The 26,010-nt window shown below is 44.9% G+C and overlaps 1 protein-coding gene across 4 annotated transcripts in view; it reads left to right on the top strand.

Annotated features, from left to right (window-relative positions):
• ABTB2 (ankyrin repeat and BTB domain containing 2) overlaps positions 1–26,010 on the top strand; it is a 166,063-nt gene that overhangs the window by 128,938 nt on the left and 11,115 nt on the right. For all 4 annotated transcript variants that reach the window (XM_062621950.1, XM_062621951.1, XM_062621948.1 and 1 more), the window contains 5 exons: positions 12,711–12,863; positions 18,227–18,392; positions 22,180–22,269; positions 22,739–22,840; positions 25,025–25,118. In XM_062621950.1, coding sequence (XP_062477934.1) covers positions 12,711–12,863; positions 18,227–18,392; positions 22,180–22,269; positions 22,739–22,840; positions 25,025–25,118 — 605 coding nt within the window. The remainder of the gene's footprint in view (positions 1–12,710; positions 12,864–18,226; positions 18,393–22,179; positions 22,270–22,738; positions 22,841–25,024; positions 25,119–26,010) is intronic.

The raw sequence follows: 26,010 nt of genomic DNA, 5'->3' as shown, positions 1-26,010 counted from the left end.
TCAGTATTCCAGCACTGCACCAAAATATTTCTCTTTGTGGCTCTTTTTTCACACAGTTGTAACTCAGGAGCTTCAGGCGATGCTCTCTCTGCCTGTAGGATTTTACAACTGGGCCCTGAAAATCAGTTCTGTGATTGAATCTGGCACATTGGTTTTGGCTGGAGAGTCAGCATATGTTTTTAACATATGCATGTTGGCAAATCAGATTGAAGTCGTAAGTAAGGGGTCTGTTATCTCAATCCTCCAAGTGCTTTTGGGAATGAGGTATAATGGAAGGAGTATCAGTACTGAATAGTGAAGAACTGCACAGACCCCGGATAAATCTGCTTGCAGATAGCAATGGGTAGTTTTAGATTGCCAGTGTAGCTGCTGGAATGAACCATAGGAATTACCTCTTGTTTTTATTGCCCACAGGATCAAGGCTAATCCAAGAATAGCAGACAACAAGTTCTGGCTCTCTGCCCATGTTTATCTCTGCCTATCACATATTGTGCTGCTACAGGCTCATTTCTTTAATGCATGGAGTTTGTATTCATGCCCTGCTCTAGAATGTACCAGTGTTTTCCTTCTCACCAGGAATTGTGCATGGCAAGGTTTCCTTGGTCTGCCTCCTTGGGAGGGGTCCTGGGAAACAAAACATGGAACAAACATGCCAGTCATTGCTTATTTTCTGTTAGACAATGATGCTAATTTAGGGAAAAAAGTAGTAATATTTACAACTAGAACACAAAAGGACTTCTTCAGATTTTCCATGTCAGTTGATTTTGAAGAACATCCAAGAGCTTGAGGCAGTTTGTGACCTGTCTGTAACTTGGCACAAGCACATTTGGGCTTTTACAAAGGTAAATTGTTAACGTAAAAATGACAGAGAGCAGTTTCTGAGGGGTGTGCAGATGCAGTGTCCTTTCTGCAGGCCTGGGCAGCTGAGGGGCCTCAGAGATGTGCCGCCTTTTCTGTGAGGGTGCTGAGGCACTGACACAGGGTGCCCAGAGAAGCTGTGGCTGCCCCATCCCTGGCAGTGTTCAAGGTCAGGTTGGAGGGGGCTTGGAGCAACCTGCCTTAGTGGAAGGTGTCTTTTCCTACAGCAGAGGGTTGGAACTGGATGAGCTTTAAGGGCCTTTCCACACCAAACCATTCTGTGATCTTGTCCTTATAGCATTTGTGCTTACAAAATGGAAGGGTAGTCACCTTTTTACAAGAGCAGAGAAAGGCTTCACAGATCTGATGCAAATAACCTGGCAGAACCACTGTCCAGTGGTGGGAAGAGCCCATGCATTAGTGATGGTGTGAGGATGCTCTTGGCTGGTGAGAGACCAGAGATTTGAGACCCAGGTCCTTTGGAGATCTGTATAGTTGACCTCTGCAAGTCTGGTGGTACAATCTTGACAGGCATAGGTCACTGGCAAGCACTCTTTCCTGTGTCTAACTCAGCAGATGTAACAGCGAGTCAGACCTCATAGTTGCATCTGGTATTGGAAGCGATGTCAACATACAGCTGTGTATTAACTGAGGTCAAGACTGCAGTTAGACCCAGAGTTGTGCAGGAGTATTTCATCTCCTGGGTTGTTTGCAGTAGTTTTTGGCTTATGGAGGACATTGCGGTGTTGGGAGGAGCAAGAAGAGCACGATCGGTGGTTTCCCTTCCGCCACATTTCCTCTGTGGAGGTGGCTACTCACAGTACCCATCAGGGATCAAACAGCTCTGGGAGCATCTGGGGGAGGCAGATGGAAGTCAATCACATCTTTGACCACACAACCATGACCATATTGTTGTAGTTAAAACTATCGTGTATATCTGACTCTTATCATCAACTATATACAATTAAAGTTGGTTTTAATTATTTTCCATCTGTCTAGAAATCAAGAGTTCCCTTTGCCACAGCTACAGATGTTACAAATATGTGTTTCTATATGAGACACATGGCACATTCCAGAGCAGCACAAGTACTTGTTTTCAGCCTGAAAATAGAATCTTTTCCCTGTTGTTGAAACAAAGTTTGTAAGATGTGATTGTCATAAATAAACCACAGACTTGAGGGGGTTTTTTAAGACTCATAGTCAGTTCCTGGTGATTACTTCATGGGTTGTTACAGTGAGCTTGAATTTAGCTTTGATTTGCAATGGACATGAAGTAAAACCTGATGCTGCACCTTACTTCTAAGTATGGTTTGCAGACAAGAGCGGAAAGGGTGCTATTTCTCTCTGTGGTTACTAACTGCCAGTTCTAGATTTAAACTATTCTTGTCCTGTTTTATATTCTCTAAGCAGAGGAAACTGTGAAGACAGATTCAGTGGAGAAAAGATCCCTATAAATACAATATTATCCAGATGTTTCTCATTCTATTAGTGTCTGAAGGATAAGTCCTGAACTGGAAGCTAGTGTCATGGCACACCCCAAGCCAAGACCTTAGTAACTTGATAACGATCCACTAAAACTTGAGAACTCTTATCTTCTAAGATGTGAGCCAGCCATTTTTTTCAGGGGAAGAGTTTCACAGTTGGCTGTGATTCCTGCTTCCTTTTCTGTGAAGATCTGGGACTTTCTGCTTTGAGAGACGTGGCATTTGCTGAGATGATCCTTGAATGAGATCCAGCTTGGTAATTCCTGTCTTTTCTCTGTAAGTGTGGGAGGTTTTTCAAATCCACTAAAATATTTTGAATCTGAAAGGAATGACAACAGACCGAAGCTGGTTGTGTTTTGGAGCAAAGATTTTGTGTTGTTTCTAAATCATCGTTTCTGTTGTTATTTTGTTCACATATAATTACATATTTGGAGATTTTCTTTTCCCTCTGCAGCTTGAAGAGGGGTTTAGGGTTTGAGAATCCAAATTGTAAATACGCCGCTCTTTTCCACACCATCATGGCGTGGTTTAGGTTTTGGATACTCTGTTTTGCCTCGGAGTCTTTTCCTTTCTCCAATTCATGAGACTTCACTCTGTTTTTTTTCTGACTCTGTTGCTATCCTTGGGATTTTTCCGTCTTGGTGTGACATTCAAATAGCACATCTTCTTCTAGCCACCCTCCTACATGATTCACTTTCTTGTTGCAGATTACTCTTATTCCCCCCATTTTTCCCCTATATAGTTCTGCATGTGGGTTTCCCAAGACTCCTAACTAGAAGCATTGAAAAGCTCTGAAAAAGCCTGCTTGGCTTACTCAGCAATGTGGCAATCACTTCCAGCATCTCTGCTAGTCACATCACTCTCTTCTGTATGCGCCAAAGGCACAGTACTGTTGTTTCAAGCTTGTTCCTTTAAAACAAAGAGAGAACAAGTAAGACTGATCTATAACATTTTATAGCTGTTCTTAACTTGCTTTGTGTGAGTTTGAGCTCTATCATCTTAGGATAAAATGAGACTGAGCCACAGAGTTTGATTCCAGCCTTAAGCTCAAACATTAGTTCACTGCACTGCACTGAAAGCCCTTCTTCTTTCAGTCCCTTGCAAAAAAACCTCAATGATCTCTAAATATTTGGGATTCTTCTCTGTGTGTAGCCTCTGTGTAGCTTCAGTGAATCAAATACAGGGGAGTTATCATGGTCTACCCTACTCTGACCATAGGTATGCTGATATTTACATGTTTTGCAATGCTGAAATTTGCATGTGTTTAAAATGTTAACAGGGTTTTACAGAGCAGTTGTTACAGAAGGGAATACAAAGCTGTTCAGTCAAATCATTTAGAAGACTATGGGACAGGCTGGGTGGAGACTGTGCATGTGTTTCAGGACCAGCCCAGACTGCCAAGAAGGAGACAAAGTTTGCCATTCTCACCTGCTTCCATTAGGACACTATTTTCTTTCCTACTTTAGAAGAAGGAGATTCTTGTTTAGAAGAACAAGATGTTTCTTTCTTGATGTTGCTGTCGTTTTTGGCTCCCTCTTTGTTTTGCTACAGCAAAGCAGGAGGTGATAAAAAATAGCATAGCAGAGGAGGAGAAGAGAGGTGTCTGCAGGGAAAACATCTCCTTCCTTCAGCAATCTTGTCACTGGACCTTCCTGGGGATGCCAGAGGAAGGATGTTGGTAACATGGTTGTTTCTTCTGGGAAGACTTACTACTCTTTTACATCTGAGATAGCAGGGTCTTCCTCACCTTTGAAGGTCCAGCTCCATGTGGATTTTCCTGGCATTCAATGTAGAGGAAGGATGACATAATTTTCCAACTCCTCTGGAGCTCTTTCCTTGTTGCATGCAGCTAACATCCCTCTGCCAAAAATGTCTTGGTCCCAGTGCTCTTAAAAATCCTGAGGTGAGTAGCTCGAGAGAGGATGCCTTCAACACCGGAGCTGGGGGGAGATCAGTGTCCAGGAGCCTCAACTCAGAGCGACAAGAGCCACTGAGGGTGCCTCAAGTCTTCGACAGGACCTGCCCAGGAGCCGGCAGCTCAGCTGACGAGAGCGAGCAGCTGACTCACACGGGACGGAGTCTGAAGCAGTGGCACCAGCCCTGACTGGTTAAAAACCTGGCCCAGGGAGCGCGGCGAACAGAGCAGGTGGAGGCAGTTCGCGCGGGCAGGCGAGCGGGATGGTGAGCACTCGGCGTGTGAGCAGGGCCCGGTCCTGGAGCTCTGCTCTGGCTGCCCCTGCGGTGGCCAGCGTAGGCACCAAGACAGAGCCGATGAGAGGGGAGGCTGCAGTGCAGAGCTCAGGGGCGTGCAGAGAGTGCCTGCACTGGTCTGGTGAGGGAATGGTGCACAATGGGCAGGGCTGCACCCGGTGCTCCCTGGTGGAGGCCCTCCTGCAGCAGGTGGCTGAGCTGTGGGATGCTGTTAATAGACTGCGAGATGTCAGGGAAGCTGAGAGGAAGCAGGAATGCTTGCTCCTGGCCTGAACTGTGCAGGGGGCCTCGAGCTTCCCCTCTAGCTCATGAAGGAAAGAAGGAGGCCGTTAACCTGGGAAGCTGGGAATTAGTGACAAAAAAAACAACAAAAAAGAAGGAAAAGGACAACCAAAAGCAAGGGGCTTCCCCCTAAATCTGTTGTTCCCACACAGAACCACTTTGCTGTCCTGCAGGGGACTAATGAGGAAGTGCACTCGAGCCAGAAACAGCCAGCTGATGCACTGCTAAAGAAGATCTCTACTGGTGCTGCTAGGAAAAAGTGGCGGGTTGTAGTAGTAGGGGACTCTACACTGAAAGGGACAGAAGCACTCGTCTGCTGGCCAGACCCTGTCTCAAGGGAGGTGTGTTGCCTACCAGGGGCACCGATCAGGGATGTGGCAGAGAGGCTGCCTGCTCTAGTAAGTCCCACGGACTATTACCCACTCCTGGTGACACATGTGGGTGCTAGGGATATAGATAGTAGTAGCCTGGGGAACATAAAGAAGGACTACAGAGCCCTGGGGGAGGTGGTTAAGGGGCTCTGGAGCTCAGGTACTCTTTTCATCAATTCTTCAGGATACAGGGGAGGACCTAAAAAAAGCTAGGAGGATTAGCCAGGTTAATAACTGGTTAAAAGGGTGGTGTCATAGTCAGGGGTTTGGGTGTCTTGAACACGGGACCCAAGTTTGTAGGCCAAGTCTAGTGGGGGCTGGTGGAGCTGCTCTGATAAAGAAGGGAAAGAGCAGTTTTGGTAGGAGGCTTGCCAGGCTGGTCAAGGAGGCTTTAAAGTAGATGTGCTGGGGGAGGGGGGCATCATTCCATCCCAACACACCCAGTCAGTTGCCAGAACCTATAATAAATGCTTGGAGCAATGTAGAGATATCCCAGCTGCTCCAGCCAATGAGCCAGCTTCAGTTGGAGCTCAGCTCCGATGCCTCTATACAAATGCCTGTAGCATGGGGAACAAACAAGAGGAATTAGAGATGTGTGCACGTCTACGGGGGTATGATATAACAGGCATCACAGAAACATGGTGGGATGGCTCCTATGACTGGAGGTTACAGGCTCTTTAGAAAAGACAGACCTGGCAGGCGGGGAGGGGGAGTTGCCCTTTCTGTTAGGGATAGGCTGGAGAGTATGGAACTCTGTCTGGGGACAGGTGAGCAGTCCACAGAGAGTTTGTGGGTCAGGGTTAAAGGGAATATGGCTATGGGAGACATTACTGTGGGGATCTGTTACAGACCGCCTGATCAAGGAAAACCTGCGGATGAAGCACTCCATAGACAGATAGGAAAAGCCTCACGCTCGCAGGCCCCTGTTCTCATGGGTGACTTCAACAACCCTGACATCTGTTGGAAGGACGGTACGGCCCGGCACAAGCAGTCCAGGCGGTTCCTCGATTGTGTAGAAGACAACTTCCTTCTGCAAGTAATAGAGGAGCTGACAAGGAGAGGTGCCATGCTGGACCTCGTGCTCACCGACAGGGAAGGGCTCGTTGGAAATGTGACTCTCCAGGGCAGCCTTGGATGCAGCGATGACGAGATGCTCGAATTTGAGATCCTCAGGACAGTGAGAAGAGCGTGCAGCAAGCTCACTGCCCTGGACTTCAAAAGAGCAGACTTTGGCCTCTTCAGGAACCTGCTTAGTAAGGTTCCATGGGATACAGCCCTAGAGGGCAGAGGGGCCCAAGACTGTTGGTTGATATTCAAGGATCACCTGCTACAAGCTCAGGGGTGTTGCATCCCAACCAGGAGGAAGTGCAGCAGGAGGACCAGGAGACCTGCTTGGATGGATAAGGAGCTCCTGAGGAAAATTCAAATGACAAAAGAGGCTTATAATAAGTGGAAGCAAGGGCAGGTGGCATGGGAAGAGTACAGGGATGTTGTTCAGGAAGCTAGGGACCAGGTTAGGAAAGCTAAGGCCCAGCTGGAATTAAACTTGGCTAGGGGTGTTAAGGATAACAGGAAAGGATTCTACAAGTACATAACAAATAAAAAACAGACTAGGGAGAATGTAGGCCCCCTCAGGAAGCTCTCAGGAGAACTGGCTACACAGGGTTTGGAGAAGGCTGAGGTTCTGAATGGCTTCTTTGCCTCGGTCTTCACTGGCAAAGGCTCTGACCAAACCACCCAAGTCTTGGAAGGCAGATGCAGGGACTGTGAGAATGAAGACCCTGCGCCCACTGTAGGAGAGGAACTGGTTCGAGACCATCTTAAAAATCTGAACGTGCACAAGTCCATGGGTCCTGATGAGATCCATCCGCGGGTCCTGAAGGAGCTGGAGAATGAAGTTGCGAAGCCGCTGGCCATCATATTTGAGAAATCATGGCAGTCAGGTGAAGTTCCCGATGACTGGAAAAAGGGAAATATAACCCCCATTTTCAGGAAGGGGAAAATGGATGACCCGGGGAATTACAGACCAGTCAGTCTCACCTCTGTGCCTGGCAAAACGTTGGAGCAGATTCTCCTGGATGCCATGCTAAGGCACATGAAAATCAACAAGGTGCTTGGTGACAGCCAGCAGGGCTTCTCTAAGGGGAAATCCTGCCTGACCAACTTGGTGGCCTTCTATGATGGGGCTACAGAACTGATGGACAGGGGTAGAGCAGTTGATGTCATCTACCTGGACTTGGGTAAAGTGTTCGACACTGTCCCACACGACATCCTTGTCTCTGAATTGGAGAGACATCAATTTGATGGATGGACCACTCGCTGGATAAAGAACTGGCTGGATGGCCGCACACAAAGAGTTGTGGTCAATGGCTCAGTGTCCGGCTGGAGACCAGTAACGAGTGCTGTCCCTCAGGGATCGGTGTTGGGACCGGTCTTGTTCAACATCTTCGTCGCTGACATGGACAGTGGGATTGAGTGCGCCCTCAGCAAGTTTGCCGATGACACCGAGCTGTGTGGTTCGTTTGATAGGCTGGAGGGAAGGAATGCCATCCAGAGGGACCTTGACACGCTTGTGAGGTGGGCTGATGCCAGCCTCATGGAGTTTAACCATGCCAAGTGCGAGGTCCTACACCTGGGTCGGAGCAATCCCAGGCACAGCTACAGGTTGGGCAGAGAAGAGATTCAGAGCAGCCCTGTGGAGAAGGACTTGGGGGTGTTGGTTGATAAGAAAATGAACATGAGCCAGCTTCAGTGTGTGCTTGCAGCCCAGAAAGCCAACCGTAACCTGGGCTGCATCAAAAGGAGCGTGACCAGCAGGTCAAAGGAGCCGATCCTGCCCCTCTACTCTGCTCTTGTGAGACCTCACCTGCAGTATTGTGTGCAGTTCTGGTGTCCTCAACATAAAAAGGACATGGAACTGCTGGAACAAGTCCAGAGAAGGGCCACGAGGATGATCAGGGGACTGGAGCACCTCCTGTATGAAGACAGGCTGAGGAAGTTGGGGCTGTTCAGCCTGGAGAAGAGAAGGCTGCGTGGAGACCTCACAGCAGCTGTGTGGTGCTGTGTGGTGACCAGCACAGTATCTGAAGGGGGCCTATAGGGATGCTGGAGAGGGACTCTTCTTTAGGGACTGTAGTGATAGGACAAGGGGTAACGGGTTCAAATTTAAACAGGGGAAGTTTAGACTGGATATAAGGAGGAAATTTTTTCCTGTTAGGGTGGTGAGGCACTGGAATGGGTTGCCCAGGGAAGTTGTGAATGCTCCATCCCTGGCAATGTTCAAGACCAGGTTGGGCGAGGCTAGGGTGATACGATTTAGTGTAAGGTGTCCCTGCCCACGGCAGGGGGGTTGGAACTAGATGATCTTAAGGTCCTTTCCAACCGTAATTATTCTATGATTCTTTGATCCTCAGAGGAGCAAGCTTTGGGAACTAGTTTCTTCATTATGCATGAATCATGGATCGTAGAATTCCAGGTTGAATCTCAAGGATCATGTGGTCCATTTTCTTGGCAAAAGCATGGTCTACACAAGATGGACCAGCACCCTGTCCAGCTGAATCTTGAACTATCCAGTGTTGGGGAATCCAGTGGAATTCCAAGGGCTGATTGTTCGTATTGTGAAAAATTTTCCTCTTGTGTCCAATTCAGAATGTCCCCAAGAGTAACTTGCACCCGTGAGTGAACGCTGACATCCCATAGCTTCTCCTCAAGGACTGCTACACGTGATCTCCGCATGCTGGTCATGTCCTCGGCCATTCTAATCAAATGACTGTAGTACATTGTCCAGGAAAAAAGTTACAACTTGCTGTAAATTCTCTGGCATCCTTCTTGATTATGTCTAAGGAAAACAACGTGTTTTACTTCAAATGAGGGGGAAAAGCTCACAATAATGTCCGTTCCCAGCTCCAGCCTGATCTCCTTGGGAATGGAGCAGCTGTCAAATTGTAAATGGAGAAAATTTCAAAGAACCTAGGGATAAAATATTGACAGCACATGATGGTATCAGACATTGCTGCGATTCTTTACAAGGTCGTAGTAGGGAGCAGCATCTGTTTTACTTTCCACTGCTGTGTGTACTTTCCCAGTTTACATGGGGCATCACTTGAAGACGACGTCACTGCCAGGAACTGAACAAAGCAATGGTGGCAATACAGACAGTATTGTGTCCCTGATGAGCTGCTACAGTATGACAGTTTGCCAGGGCTGGATTGCTTTATGTGCAGAATTTAATGAGCTGCCAAATGCTTCTAAATGTCAGAAAGTCCAGAGGAAAATGCCCAGTATAGGACATGGAGCAGACAGAAATTAATTCTTTAGCTTGCAGCATCTCCCAGTTAATTTCCCATGAAGATTTCTCCCTTTCCCCTCCTCCAGTGTGTTTCAGACTGTGAAATGATCAGTCTTTCCCTAGAGGCAGAGAACTGGCCAGGTTAAGGGCCACAGGGCTGCCAATTGTCTTTACTTTGTAGAAAAGGAATAATTGCATTTATTTTCTTACTGCAATGTGACCCAGTGTTGACATTGCATTCAGTTGAACTGCATGTCTCTTCTCACGTGAGAATGCTGCTTATCTGATGTGGTGTCCATGAGCAAAGTAAGATAGAGCTGTTGTACCCACGAGCAAGTCCACAGTGTGAAGAAAGGAAATAGCTGGTTAAAAGGAGAAACTGAACTCTTTATAGTCACTCCTGATTGAATAATGATTTATCCAACTTGAGCAGCAATGTGAGTGGTGGGGTTTGGATGGATGAGGATAGCAGTAAGAGGAAAACATCTTCCCTGACATTACTTTTTGCAGTCCAAAGCCTACTCTCCTTTGGGCACAGGGTGGTAACAGGGCAGTCTGTTTTGCTGTGAGTTTTAAAGCCTTTGGAAAAATCTGTTGAGATTAAAAAAAGATGAACAAACAAACCAAATCTTCCTCTTTCCCATTCCTCCCAAACCAGGTTTTCCACATTCAAGGTCTGCTTGTGCATGGAAGCCATTTATAACCCTGGCACATGTGAATTCTTTACAGAATGGAAATTGCTCCATGTTAGGTGTTATTTCTGGTGCAGACTCAATGGTATTTGCTGTTGGCTGACCACAGTCTCTTGCTGCCCAGTGCCGGGTGTAAGTTACTAAGGTTTGACTGGATCCACATGGTTCTGTGGCCAACAGTGTTCCCATCAGGGAAGCTGTGATGTGGCCTAAATAGCTTATCTACCACAAAAGGTGTCAGATATAATCACTTGTAGGATGAGCTTTTCCATTTCTCCTGAGCTGTTCACCCCATATGACTATTTAATTCTGGTGCTTTTACCCTACCTGTCTGTCCTCACCACACCTAGGGAGTTTTGAAATCTGTACTAGAGGCTCTACTGAGTACATAGAAAATCGAGATAACTAATTTAGGCTCCTCCCTTAAGTACCTGAGTTTAAAAGGGTGTAAATGCCTCCTCTGTAGCCAAGATAAGGATTGAAGTTCTCTGGAACGGACTGCTGCAAGGCATCTCCCAAATGCCTGTTGATGATTGCTGCTTGTCCCCTCAGGGAATTGGCTGTTCTGGAATGATTCATCCCATCCCATGTGTCCAGGACAAGGTAGAAAGCCTAAATGGTTCAGGGAATTCAAGCTGGACTTTCAGAAAGTCTTTCAACTGACAAAACTACTGGGTCATTTTCAAGAGGGACTTTTTACAAGGGCATGTAGAGATAGGATAAGGGGGAATGGTTTTAAACTGAAAGAGGGGAGATTTGGATTAGTCATTAGGAAGAAATCTTTTGCTGTGAAGGTGGTGGGACACTGGCACAGGTTACCCATAGAAGCTGTGGCTGCCCCATCCCTGGCAGTGTTCAAGGCCAGATCAGATGGGGATTGGAGCAACCTGGTCTAATGGAAGGTGTCCCTGCCTGTGGCAGGGGTTGGAACTGCATTTTCTGTAAGATCCCTTCCAGCTCTAACCATTCTATGATTCTATGATTGGCAATTCAGGATGGCTCAGATGCTTAAAAAGATCTCTGATTTTGTAGCTGCTGCTTTGTTACTCATAGGAAAAGAAGTAGCAGAGGGACAAATAGTGTGTGTGTGTGTAAAGCAATAATGGTGTTGGTTTAGAGTGCACCTTGCAACTGGTAAAATGGAAACAGATGGCAAATATTGTACAGAGTGGAGTTATTTCACCCTGAAGGATGCTCAAAGTCATACAAGGAGAGTTCAGCTTGCAAATCCCATTATTGATAAATGGTTCTTAACAGTGTGCACACCGGCACATACACACACAGCTTTTAAAATGCCTTTCATGGGAGCAGCTGCTTTCATTAATAGCAACATCATTTTATAGTTTTTGGTATGTGTCTTTCTCTGAACTCTGGAAAGGAATCGGTACCTTTTCCCCTCAGTTATTCCTCGTGGATGCTTAAATGAAAAGGGATTTTTTTTTTTTTTCAGCATTAATAAATTCATTACTGGAAATGAGAAGGGTATTTTCAATTACAGCTACAGTTCTGAGCCTTCCACCAGGGTGACAGGCAGCCTTGGAGAAAAATCAAGCAAATAATCCATCCCTCTGGCTGTATATTGAGAGGATGGATGAGATGTGTTGTGTATGAGAGTATTATGCTACCCATATCTTCATGTCTAATCTCGGTGCTGCATTCATTCTTACAGCAGGAGTAAGGGGGTCTCTTCATAAGGTATCCCAAATGGGTATTGTAGCTATTATTATTACCTTATTTATATTCCTTTATGGCCTTGCAACACTTCCTATTGAGTAAAACCTCACTCTGCTGGATGCTGTACAAATTAGGAACTTGTTTTTCTACAAACAGCTTACAATTTAAATAATGTACATTTATTCTTATGCAGCGGTGTCTCTGTGTTAGCTGATATCTCTTTAATTCTACTCATTCCTTCCCAGCAAAACAGTTCACATTAAAACACAGCTGCACCAGTTCTGCTGCAGTCTGGGGGGTCACGAATGGAGACCTGAGCTCTGCATGTAGGAAATGTAGGATGTAAAAAGCCATCCAATAGTGGTAGTGTAACATAACGGTCAATGGAGGTAGCACTGAATTAGCCTGGCTTAACTGAAGTTTCAAACAAGTGTTAACTAAACAAGCAGTGGAGCAGCCTGTACATATGGAATATTTAGAACCACAGGCACAATTATTGTATAAGCTGTATCCAAACCAAAGCATTGGCCACTTGAGCTAGCAGGGCCTGACCTATAGCTACTAATAGTAGAAGCAGGTCCCTTATATTCAGTGCAGCCCTGTTTCCTCCCATGTATTGCATGAAACCAGCATGTCCTGGCATGACCCCATTTTGGGTTAGAAGCAGTTCAACTAACCAAGGCTGAGCAGTTCCAGCTGTGACCTGCCAGTCTTGCTGAGTGGACAGAGTTTGCCCCTGCAGGTGGGCTTTAGCTGTGCCAGCCTCCCACAAGCATGCTGAGGAAGTGATTAAGTGTGCAACATACCAGGCCAATATTAACTATACTGGATTTTTTCCTTGTTTGCACAGACCCTTCATGCTTCTGCCACCGCTGATGGAGTGGATGAGAGTGGCCATCACCTACGCTGAGCACCGGCGCAGTTTAACTGTGGACAGTGATGATATCAGGCAGACAGCCAGACTGCTCTTACCTGGACTGGACTGTGAGCCCCGGCAGCTGAAGTATGTGCTTTATAAGCTTTATAAGCAGCTAAAGTAATCATAACTTCTTACAATATAATTTTTCTTGCTATATTTCACAGGAGCCAGATCTCAAAATACTGTACAGGCAATACATGTTTCACCTTTTAGTCCTCCAAGAGATAAAGGAACTTCAGCCAAACACTGCAGCTGGGGTAGAAAGATTTTTGTCTTGCCAAAAGAATGAGACAGAGAAGGGTTGAAATACAAGTATTTGGACTTTTATGCCTCAGTCTTAATTCATAGAATCATAGAATGATGTGGGTTGGAAAAGACCTTAAGATTATCTAGTTCGAGCCCCCTTCCATGAGCAAGGGCACCTCACACTAGACTATGTAGTTGCAAGATGATTCTTTGCTTTATGAGATACCTTGATGAAAAGTATCAGTACCTTTTAAAATCTCCCCCTCATGTCTACATTGAACAGGGATTTATAATTAGCTTGGTTCATTAGCACATCATAGGTATATTGTTCAGGTTTGTAGTTGCTGTCATTAGCACTGGTTTTATTATCAGGGTTACATCTTGAACATCAGCACGAGGTAAGTTCTTGTTTCTTGCATGAATTTTATCCCCTCTATACCTTTGGGTTAAATGAGTGGGTGGGACACTTAATAAGAATAAATAATACTTTTATCATGCTCTTAAGTGATGAAATGATCACCTGAAAAGATAAAAATACACCATTCTTTTAGCATTACTTTTCATGAACAACAAAAGCAACAAGAGGCTTTCAATCAGGAGTCCTGGATCTGGTTTTGTTGCTTTTCAACTTGCCTTCTGGCAGCCAAAAAGTCTCTCGCTTTTTTCTACATCTCTGTCTCCCTGTTTGTGAGTTGAAGGCTAGTACTTATTACCCACAAAACCTGATGTGGAGCTGAATTAGCTGGCGAGTATGGTGGTGCAATTACATGACTGAACCTTTTATCTCAGCTCTCAATTCCTGCCTTTCTCCTGAGACGTGGTACCTGACAGACTGACAGTGCTGCCAGTCCTGTAAAAGTGAAGTTAAGCAGGTGATCCTCAGCAGTTATTTAAACTCTTTGGCTCCAGACTGGAAGGGAGCAGCTGAACTTGGACTTATTCCTGGAAGACTTTCCTTCTCCCTTTTCCCTGCCAGTGTACGTGTGCTTTGTGTCAGTTGAAGCGCAGGCTACTCTGGCTTACGTGTGGATGGTAGGTGCTAGTGTAGGCAACTTTATATAGGCTCAACTAATTTTACAGATGTGCCTAATGCTTGCCAAAGCCTCTGAAGTTCTTCGATGAACAGCACTGCAGAAGACTAACCTGATCACTCAGCTTCACGGGTTCTCTTTCAGTCTCTCCTTTAAAAAGGCTTTTGATTTCAAAACTAATCCAAACCTTTCACTTCAAAGGCATCCCACTCTGCACTGTTTTTCTGTGCACATTAACATACAAAGCACTTTTATAGATCATAAAATACAAACAAAAAAGAGGGCAGGGATTTGGGTGTTTGATTTTGCTCCTGATGTGAGCTAGAAGGAAACATTTAGAGACAGCCTTTGTGAAAATTGGGGTCATCTCAGTAGCTTAAATCTAAAGCCATAATGACAAATCTATGAAATGCAGCTCTCAAGAGGAACCCAGGAAGTCCAAAATAATGTCAGCAGTAAATAAAAGTGAAAAGCAGATACAAAGGTATAAAATATATCAAGCTATGTGGGATATTCAGGCATGATTCCATTGGGTTTTTATGGGTTAGCAGCACAGGGAAGGAATATGTTATAGGTTTCTATCCAGTTTCTTGTTGTCACAGAAAAAATGGCAATTCTGTAAGAAAGATCCTTCCCACCTTTTACCTCAACAGTCTGTTCCTCCATAGGGATGTTTGCAGTGGGCATTCCCTGCAGGTGAAACAACCTCTACTTTAAAGTAGCACGTATCGTCTTTGTAGTAGAGGACAAAGATCAAAGTTAAGCTTGACCAGGTCTTTGTTCAGAAACAGCTAGCCTGTGTTTTATTTTCAGAGGTCTAAGGATGTTCCTTGATGTGTGGTATGAGAGAAAGAGCATGACAGATTTAATCTAACAGAAAAAAAAACATAAGGAGAGAGCAGTGTCCATTATATGATCCTTTAAAGCAGTCCTTTGAAGCCAACCATTACAGCACATGCAGGGGGGAAAGGAAATCTTGGCACTGAAGCCATGTTTAGCCCTGGCTTGCTGTGTGACTCTAGGAAAACTGCATGTTGTTTTTCCTCATGATGCACAGACTAAAAGTCACATAATGATAGTTCTTGCAGTGGTGATGCATCAGGTAGGGTATGTTGAAATCCCTGAAAGAGAAGTTGTGCAGAATAACGAAGTGTAACTAGCATAACCTGAAATTCAGACCTCTCGTATCTATTCTGTGACACAGACTGCTTGGACAACATAGTCTTCCACAACAACTGCTTGTGTCTTAGTGGATGAAGCTTTCTAGTAAGATGCTCTCTGTTTATGCCTGTCAGTTTATAAACATCTTCTGTATATATCACCTGTAACTAGTTAAATTATAATATAAGTGAGGAGATGGTAGGTTGCAGAGAACTGTGTTTCATTTCCACCTACTTAAATATAAATGTTGGGATTTTAATAGAAGTTGTTATCACACAGTGGGTTTTTTATTATTACTTCCTCACTGCAGGCCAAATTTCAATCACTCACCACCAGTAGTTATAGTTGTAGTTACTACTTATGAAACCCAAAGAGCACATCAGGCTCCTGCTCCCTCTTCAAGCTATCCTTTCCTAAACTAAGACCTCAGCCCTATCCCTTTCCCTGCTCTCTGGGCTCTGCCTCGCAGATGTGTCCCTGTCCACCACCTTCATCTCTTTGGTTCATGCCCAGGGCACAGCTGGGTGTATATGGGAGCTGCATGGTGGACAACTGCAGGAGCACAGGCTTTACTCTAGGAAGCGTGCAAGAGTTTGCCTCTCTTCTCCACAGGGTAACAACTCACACATGGAAAACCTGTTGTGGTTACAACTGCAGCACAGCAGTTGCGTGTATGTGAGCTCCCTCCCCTGCTCTTGTAGGATGCTCTATCTTTCATCACGCTTTAAAAGAAAAAGATGTGCATCTATCATAGAGGAGCATCCTGTCAAGCTACCTCTGCACAACATCAAGCGTATAACAGTGACTTCTGCATGGGCTGAGCCTGCAGATTCCCTAGGAATGAAGCTCACAAATTATAACTTTAAATTCATTAGCTGAGCTGGCCTCCTGGCAGCTCTACACCAAGGACTACACCAACTTTTCACCAGTCTCTCTGACAGCTCTGTGCTGCTCTTTTGTTCTGTTTGCTCTGCAGAGCTCATGAGGGAATTGTCCTCCCACCACCCTTTGTCCAACCCTGCCTGTAAATAGCACTGGGTGGAATCATGCCTGTTGGCAAAATAGAAACAATGTGCAAAGACAGGTACATCCCTTCAAAACTTATTTTCTGAGGTTCACTGGATTTCAAGTGAAGTCATTTTATTTCACTTCTTTTCCTAGGATTCTTCTTATATACAAAATCATTGCATCATATTCTACATAATATTGCAGCATCATGATCCTGTACCAATTACTTTAGTAGAATAAGATTATTAATTTACTAGCCTAGCTCTAGGATTTATATCTGTCTGGCATTAAGCCTTTAACCTTACTGTCCTGTGCTCTGTACTTCAGGTGCCCCAATCTCATATCTGGGCGCTTCAGAGATCTTGTCTTCTGTACTCAGCTGCCTCAAAGACACATTTAATTTGCAGATGTATCTCCAAAGAGCCAATGACTCCAGGACTGTCACTTTGCTTCCCTGCTGACAGTTCCCCAAACTGTACCCTCATGTAGTTCCTTTCTGAAAGCAGCTGCAGTGTGATAGTGGTTTCCCCTGTCCAATGTGACCGGTCACCAGTTGTGGAGGGACCTTTGTTAAGTCAACATGTTGTTCATAGCATCTGCTCACCATTTGTTACCCACCATCAGTGCAAGTTCAGAAGCATTAAAGAAATGACCAGCTGAATTAAAATGTGAATAAGATTCATCCTGAATCTTCTTCATGAAGCGATGAGTGTTATACTTATCTGACAGGCTGCACAAAGTTTCCAGAAGAGGTTGGCCTTGTTGAAAGCATCTCAGTTTTCAAAGGAACTTGGAAGGCTGGTATCTCACTCACTGAGAGCTTGCACAAGAGCCTACACTGAAAACCAGACAACTAGTAGAGAAGGCATTCACCCTGAAATAACATCAAAGGGCTGACCACATCAATGCCCAGCTGAGATAGGAAAACACCTCCAATTTAGCAATGTTTCTTCAGTGAAGGAGATACACTTGCAGGGTTGGAATTCAGAAGACTCTGAGCAGATAAGGAGAGGACTTACAGTAATCCCTGGGCTCCTTCCAAATGAGATAAAGGTCCTTTGATAGTCATCTGAGGGATAAGGGTTTAGTAGAGCCTCATAGAAATGTTAAGACACTTCCTTTTATTGAGGCATTGGAAAAGAGTCGAGAATATTCCACTACCTAAATTTGATTTTGATATCATATTTTTTATTCTGGTTATTTTTTTCCAGAAAAGAATATGGATTGATACCTTCTTTCAGAAATGTCTCTTATTGCAAAATAATAGCTAATCGGGTAGGCAGACAGCATCACTGTTTCATCCTAGCACTGTACTGGTATTTTAGTAGATACGCTTTCTCTCCACCTCTTTATCTTCCTTTACAATGTGTTCTTGCATATGTTTGATAGATTAGCCTATAACAAGCAAAGAAATACAAATACAATGCCCAAAATATATAAAGCTCATTATTTAAAACAAATGGGATTTTGGTGGGTTTTTTGAGAGAACAGAACTAAGGAAACCTGGTTGCTGCAGGTTTTTTTTCCTGTCACTCTGGTCCCATCACATTAACCTTGCTGCTGCAGTAAGCCTGGATGCTTGGTGCCTAGTATGGTACAGGCATATTCCAGCACCCCATTCCTGTTTTCTGGGATAAGATGTAGCAGAAGCAGTGCCTTGATCCAGAGCTACCCTTGTAGTGTGGGACTGGGTGGAAAATACCACTCTTGGCAAGGAATAAGAACTTCTTCCTGTCTTTCCTTGGAGAAAAGCACCAAGGAGGCTTCTTTACTTGGACACCCTTTTAGTTACATTTTTTTTCCAGTGCTTACATGAAGTTACTGTCTCTAAACTAGCTAAAACTTCCATCTCCAATGTGTGAAGTTAGCCAGATTGCTCAGAAATGATGACACAGTGGGGAAGGCAATAGGTAAAGCCATGGAAATTCATAATCCTGATTTCTGTAGGAGATGGGGCTAAAAATAAAAGTAGAAATCCAGAAATGATTTTGTCTTCCACAGACCTGAATGCTGCTTTAGTTCCTTCCGAAGACTGGATGCTAAGGCTGCTACTGAAAAATTCCAGCAGGATCTGGGTTTCCGAATGCTAAACTGCGGAAGGACAGATCTGATCAACCAAGCCATCGATGCACTGGGACCTGATGGGGTGAACACCATGGATGATCAGGTATGACATATAACAACACACGAGCACAGAGTCTCTGCATGTTCCTTTCCATGTGGCAAATCAATACACAGGGTCATGTTAGTTGCCTTTCCAAGGCTTTTCTAATTCTAGCTTGTGTTTTAGTCCGAAAATAACAATAAAATAACCCCCAAACTGCACCCACCACCCTCACACCAGCCCCAAGAAACCCATCAAATTCCAGAGGGAGTTGTTTATCAGCTGGAATGCAGGTCTGTTCCTTGGATGGTGTGTCTCAGGCGCTGATAGAAGACAGGTTAATACACAGGCTGCAAAGTCTGATTTTGTCTTAATGCTAATGTCAAAACAAAGTGGTGTTTGCCAGTGACACTCTCTTCTGGTTCAACAGCCCAAATCCACTCTGGGTCAGTGATGAACGACCAAAAGGTGTTACTGGCTGATGGTTTTCAGGCTGTCTGTGCAAAGTGAGTTAAACATGTCAGTACAATCCAACATACAACAGCACTGAGAACCCCAGTGGCATTGGTGTCAGACAGTAGTAGCTTTGTTGAAAGTCCATCATGCTGATGTGTCTGTTATTTGATTTTTTTCCTATTTCCTGCTCAGCTACACTGTACCATAGGGATTTGGTAGTCTGGGGAGTCTTTAGCTGCTTGTGCTTGTGCTGTCAGTCCCATCATGTAACAGCAGAGCGTGTTCTCTGGGGCATCATTCAATGCATGGCATTAGCTTTTAATTTAAGGAAAAAACCAACCTCCTCCAAATAAACACTCGTTATAGCTGTCACAGCAATAGGAATGAGCTGTCATGTCTAAGAAACAATAGGATATTTAGCAGTAGGAAGGATTTATGTTCAAGCAGAGAGGTTTTCTCATAGACAACATTTACTGCAGCAGCATTTCAGATTGAATTCTGAAGCTGGCACATCTTCCATGGTGCTTTCCACAGTCCTGCAGTTTAAAAGTGTGACTACACACACACACACATAAGCAGAAACTACTGCACAAGTTATATCAAGGTATATAGTTGCCTTATTTACATGTTCAGCGTAAGAAGCTTTGTAGTCACAGAGGTGGGGTGATACATCATAGGTGCCTTTGATAATGACTATTAAAATGACAGAGGTGGCAGATTTATATTTGGAAGGTTTGCCACTTACTTCCTGTATATTTTTTTCCCCTCATAAGTTTTTGCAGTTCCTGTTTTTGTCACCCTGAGGCTTTTTGTTCTCTTAAAGCATTTTGTTTTGCATTTTGAGCCTTACTGACCTGACACCAAAGACACTGGTGCCAAGACAATCACTTCACTGCAGGATGTTTCTTACCTCTCTTCAGCCAACGGGGAGCTGTTTGGCCTTTGTGTATATAAAAGACCCTGCATTCTGTAGGCAACTCATTGCAAAGAGAAGTTTCTGCTGTCATTTATTTATAGTCTCATTGTCATCCTATTGATGTCATCCTCCAGCCAGTCCTACTGTGAACAGGAGGATCGTAGCATGCTGGTGGCTCCGTGTTCTCTGCAGAACACTGCTCCCACGTCTCAAAGCGGTGTTTTGGCACTGCTCAGCGAGAGCAAGACAGGCTTCCTCTGGAGATATTGTTGCTCTGAAATTCTCCAGTGATTCTGGAGCAACCCATCTGTGCAGCAAAGCAAGTGTCCTCCATGGCACTACCAATCCCAGACAGAGTTAAATCCAAACTCTAGCAGTCAGCTCTGCTATGGCTGGAATACAAAACCAAATTTGAGCCTCCTGGTCTAGTAGAAGGTGTCCCTGCCCATGGCAGGGGGGTTGCAACTAGGTGATCTTTAAGGTCCCTTCCAACCCAAACTATTCAATGATTCTATGATCATAGAATTATTGAATAGTTAGGGTTGGAAAGGACCTTAAGATCATCCAGCTCCAACCTCCCTGCCATGGGCAGGGACACCTCACACTAAACCATGGCACCCAAGGGTCTGTGCAACCTGGCCTTGAACACCACAAGGGATGGAGCATTCACAACCTCCCGGGCAACCCATTCCAGTGCCTCACCACCATTACAGTAAAGAATTTCTTCTTTATATCCAATCTAAAGTTCCGCTGTTTTAAGTTTTAACCCGTTACCCCTTGTCCTGTCACTACATGATTCAAATCTGAACTTTGCAGTTAGCTTGCTTTGCCCTTCCTATAAAGGAATAAGCCAAAGCCAGATGTCCAAAGTTGGGAAAACTGACTTAGGCTTGGCAACAGAAAGCAGGTCTCTGTCCTCTCATAGGATAGAATGTTTAATGCTGGCACTTGGTAAGCTCAGTTGGTATGTCTGTATTTCTTTTGGTCATGAGTCTCTTGACAAACTGCTCAGTCATCAGGCATCTCCAAGGCATTGCAGGCTGGTATGATCATCTCCCACCTGACAGCTGTGGTTGCAAATCCTACAACAGACAGAACCATTGAACTAATTTAACCTGTAGGCTTTACATCCAGGTTCAGATTTGACCACCTCCATACTGTGAGCGTGTCCATGCTCACCATGAGGTGGGTGTTCAGATCCACTTCTACATGTATGTGTATGGAGAGTTTTTAGAGGAAGAGAACATGTGTGTTTTTAGAGGAAGAGAACATATGTTCAGAACATATATTCAGATTCATATATTCAGAGTTTGGAGCAGGACCCTGTATTCACTTCTACTGGGGACCAGGCAGCACCCTGGTTTCACAGGGTTTGAGGTGTTCAGGAAAAGTTTCTTCTCTTTCCATACTGAGGAGCCAGCAGGGAATGCACAACTGATACTAAAAATTAAAAAGGAGATAAAGAAAAGGGGAAAGGAAAGGAAAAGGAAAGGAGTAAATCTATATAGACCTCTAGTTTTAGAACCCTGACTGGGGCAGTAAATACAGGCTTGTGCCTGCAGATCTGAGTTAAATTCTCAGTGAAGTTTACTTGTCTGTAATGAGCGTGAATCCTCCAAAGCCCCACAAAAGCCAAACCCATCTCCCCCTGCACCCCATCTTGGCAGTGTGTGTGACTGCCTCAATTGCTGGAATCTTGGAATTGTGGCTGTTTGGAAAAGACACCTTTGCAGATACATGATCAGACTCCTCTGTGTGATATGCAATTCCATTTTACATTTTCCTCTCTGAAGATGAAGCTGTTATTGCACAGTGAGGATCAGAGATGTTGTCTGTGAAAAATTGACATGCTTACAATAATTAAGGGGGGAAGAAGCTGTAGGATGGGAGCAGGAATGGATTTTAGTGGGCTGTTTCCTTTCTGTCCTTGGCTACTTCTGCAATGAACTCCTTAAGTAAGGCTCATTTCTCTCATAACTCATTTCTGAGCTGTCGTGGTTTGATGGTTAAGTAGAGAGGGAGAGATTTATGGGATTGAAATGCTGAAACATTGTGGCAAATAGGGTTTTAGCAATGGGGATAAGTTGCCAAATAAATTAATCCTGTGTATTTTTGTTGTTTTCTGCTCTTGGTTCATCTGGCTACATATGATCTAAGAGATGATATTTCTCTTTTGGCAGCTATGAGCAAGCTCAAGAATTGTGGACAAAACAGGGCTGGGATTTTCAGTGATCCCTTTTCTATTCTCGCAGGCCCCTGATGTTTTGTCCACATCACTTAGTACATTGTGCCCATTCTGCAGAGAAACCAGCATGCTTTCAGCATACACATAAGCTGTCCCTACACACACGCACACCTGCACATGCACACACATGCTCTTCAGTACATTTAAAATTCAGCGTGTGTCTGTGACAGTGTCCCTGTTGATAGGTATAGAAATAAAGCTTCTCTTTTATTCCTTCTTCTTTCTTCCTGAAGGGTATGACCCCGCTAATGTACGCCTGTGCTGCTGGAGATGAAGCCATGGTCCAAATGCTTATAGATGCTGGAGCCAATTTAGATATACCAGTGAGTAACCGAGGACCCTCTGCCTATAATTATTCATCTGTAAATAACAAGAGCGGTTATGAAATCTTTCCTAGCAACTGCAGGCTTCCTTTATGGAAGCTTCTGAGCAAAGCGTGGCTTTCAGAAACCATTGCTTCAGGGATTTGGGAGGGGGAGGAAAACCTTCAAAACCTCTTGGAGCACTCCATGGCTCCAATTATGATTGGCATTGGCAAGTCTAATAGGTATGGGGGGGAGTAAAGGGGCTTTTTCCTTCCTGAAAGAGCTGCCAGTAGGAGAAACCAATAAGCCCATTAAAAAGGCCCAGGGGACTGGATGGAGTGACTGGTGCGAACAGTGTTCTCTAAATGGCCTAAGTAACCATTCCCTGGGGTTGTCACTTCCAAAGGAAAAAGGCAGTTATGTACAAGCCTGAAGGTTATGGCAGGTAGGCTGCAGTGGTTAATAACTACCTGGTTCCTTCCCCCAGGTTCCCAGTACCTCTCCTCGATACCCTTCAGTTCATCCTGACAGCCGGCACTGGACCGCTCTTACCTTTGCTGTGTTACACGGGCACATCTCTGTTGTGCAGGTAAGCAGAGGGAATCCCTAGGTTGGTCATCTTTACAGGAGATGCAGAGGGTCTGCAGTGCAACACCCTCGCTCTCAGGCTTCCCAAACACTGGTGCATCACAGGCTCCATGTGGGGTTTGGTGGAAGCCTTCTAAAAACCGGTGAAAAATGGCATGTTTTGAAAACAAGGAGAATGCAACCAATGCTTTTCTTGGGAACTGTGAATTGAGGACACAATTCCTAGCAAGGCCTAGGTAACAAAACACTGTGTGTTCCCTTATTTTTCTTCGGTTTCAGTATTGGTTTGAGGCTTGCCACTTCCAGAGCAATGTGCACAGCCATTTCTTGCCAGTATTAGGTAAACTGGTGCTTCATGTGGCGTGGTTATAGGTCAACTGCTTGATCAGGATGCTTCTGAAATTAGATGTGAATTGGTTTATACCTTAGCATATGCAAAAGTTCTGCTTTTTGCTCTAACAGCAGCAAATCAGCTGTAACTTCCTTTATAATCCCTGAGAACTGCATGAACAAGATAAGCTCTCGTGGGACTTGACTTGAACCTCTTGCATCCTCCCTGCACCCCTTGCTGGGGAATTAATGACAACAGAATGGGGTGAACTCCTGGAAATTCTACCTGAGTCCCAAGAGAAATCCAAAACTGGTCACAGCAGATAGTTAGTTGCTGGTGAATTGAATTATGTTCTGCTCAAAGAGGGAAAAAGAAAAGATACAAGCAAAGGGAGGCTGCACACCCTCATTTTTTGTCGATGTGCATGTGTAAATAAAGACAAAGATTAGATTCCACCTGGGAAACTGCCAGAGCAGCCCTTGGGATGGCAAAGGTTGGACAGCCTGAATTTACATGTGAGGTAAGAGATGCAGCCAAGCATACCAAAGCTCATGTTGGACTGCAGGACCCACAATGTCTTTAATTTCGGTTCAAACTTCTAAACCTTATAGGAGGTTTTTTTATTCAGCAGTTGTTATTCTAAGGGTAGACATCAGCTTCTGCCAAAATGGGTGTGTAAAATTGCCTTTCCAATTGGAAACTTGCATGGAATAGCTGGCATCTCAATAGAGAAACAAACCAGCAGTTGTGCTCTGCCAAATGTTTTATAGTAAAATGTGACTGTATGTGCTAGGTGGGCCAAGGCCAAGGTCGTCACTAACTAGGGGTAGCTGGAGCCGTTAGATTGTGGCAGTGGTACAGACTAGAACCAGCTGGACGCCTATACCCAGCAGAACCTCTGCTGATGGTGATGCACATAGAATCCCAGACTGGTTTGGGTTGGAAGAGACCTTAAAGCTCATGCAGTCCCAACCCTTGCCATGGGCAGGGACACCTTCCACTAGAGCAGGTTGCTCCAAGCCCCGTCCAACCTGGCCTTGAACACTGCCAGGGATGGGGCAGCCACAGCTTCTCTGGGCACCCTGTGCCAGCACCTCACCACCCACAGCATATACTTTGTTCCCCTGTTCAAGTCTGAGCCCATTACTCCTTATCACTACATCCATGCTCTGGGTGCTCCAATGCTGTCTGCCAGCCCTACCTGGCCAGAAAAGGTCCCTATCATCTTCTCCCTTCATCTGGCTGGGGGTGATCTCCCTTGCCAGCAGCTCAGTGTGTCCACTGAAAGCAAGTTCTGTGTGTGGCAGGTTACTGCAGCTGCCAGGACCTCCTTACACAGGCTCCATTGGGCAAGAGAGACCAAGGGGCATGTTTGGCCTCCAGGGCTAATTCCCTGGAAGAACCTTGTTTCCTGCACACAGCATGAAACTTAATAAGATGGACTTCCTGCACTGAGGAGAAGCTCTGCTTGCAGAGCTCTTTGGAGTTGTGCAATTACAATTGCAAAACCACGTTCATAAAGGAGATTAAAACAAAAACAAAGAGGTGATGTTCTCCTGGCTGCCAGCTGAGCACCTTTTCAGCACAAACTCAATACTGAAAGCACAGTAAAGGAAAAGGAAAGAAGAAAACTCTAACCTGACATTCATGTGGAGTCTTTAGCCCTAGGCTGAGCAAGGAAATGCAAGAGAAATTTGCCTTGTAACAGATGCATTGCTTTAGCCTTTGAGGTAGTCCCTTTGTGTGCATGCACCCTTCCCTGTGAATCTGCTGGTTTGCTGTTTTACACACAGCCTCTTCTGTTTTGTCCTGCTGAATTGCTCTTTTCTCAACTCTTTCATGTGTGTGTTGCAGCTGCTCTTGGATGCTGGTGCTCACGTCGAGGGCTCTGCTGTTAACAGTGAAGACAACTATGCTGAGACTCCTCTTCAGCTGGCTTCAGCAGCAGGTAAGCTCCATGCAGCCTCCACATGCTCTGTTTCTTTGCTACCACAGAATAACTACAACCAGTTCATGTGTGGGCCTGCAAAACATGCTAGGAGCCACTTTGCACTGCATTTAAGCTACTGTTAAGTATAGTAAAGACACCAAACGGGTACCACAGTGAGCTGGCTCCTAAAAAGGCAGCATTTTGTTCATTTCTAAAACACCAGTAGGAACACATCTGGGTTGGCAGCAGCTAACAGCTGTTGGCATGTGGCAGCAGCTTAATGGGCACTGAGTGCCTGTTTTGCTGCTGGTCCCAACACTTACCCCTGCCAGCAGCCGCCCCAGTACAGCTGACTGGAACAGCCCCTTCACACAGGGCACTGTCTAGTCCAGGCATGTTGTGGATCTAAATAACTTCCAGATGCAAAAATTAACACATTTCAAGTCAGCCTGAAGAAAAATAACTGCTGTATAAAGAAATTTTTCCATTAATTTATTAAAGACAAGTAAAATCCTACATTTCTTCTACCTGTCCTCAGAAGAGTTTAGCATTCTGTGAGCAAGTCTGTGCCTGCCTAAAATACCTGTTGGTTTTCAACACTTTTCACCTCTAACTGTTTCTGTTTTTTCCATTAATTTCTTTTTGCTTCATAACTGTGTATTTATGAAGACAAGACTCTGGCTTGCTCTGTTCCAAGATTTATTGAAGGGATAAGAAGTGGCCTTTCCTCCCCTCCCCCATGACAGATACTCATTGTGCTGTGTCTGCTGCCACAACTCACTACTACATCAAATGAAAAGGGTGGAAAGGAGACCTGACTGAACATGGCCTGAACCAATATACTTGGCTGCAGGGCGGTTTTATGAAGCTGTGGCCACTGTGTGCAGCAAAGAAGAGCTCCCTTCTGGCC

The sequence above is a fragment of the Pezoporus occidentalis genome, unplaced genomic scaffold (assembly GCF_034315485.1).
Source record: "Pezoporus occidentalis ecotype Australia unplaced genomic scaffold, CSIRO_AGI_Poc_V1 ctg236, whole genome shotgun sequence".
Taxonomy (NCBI): domain Eukaryota; kingdom Metazoa; phylum Chordata; class Aves; order Psittaciformes; family Psittacidae; genus Pezoporus; species Pezoporus occidentalis.
This window is presented reverse-complemented; position numbering and strand designations above follow the sequence as displayed.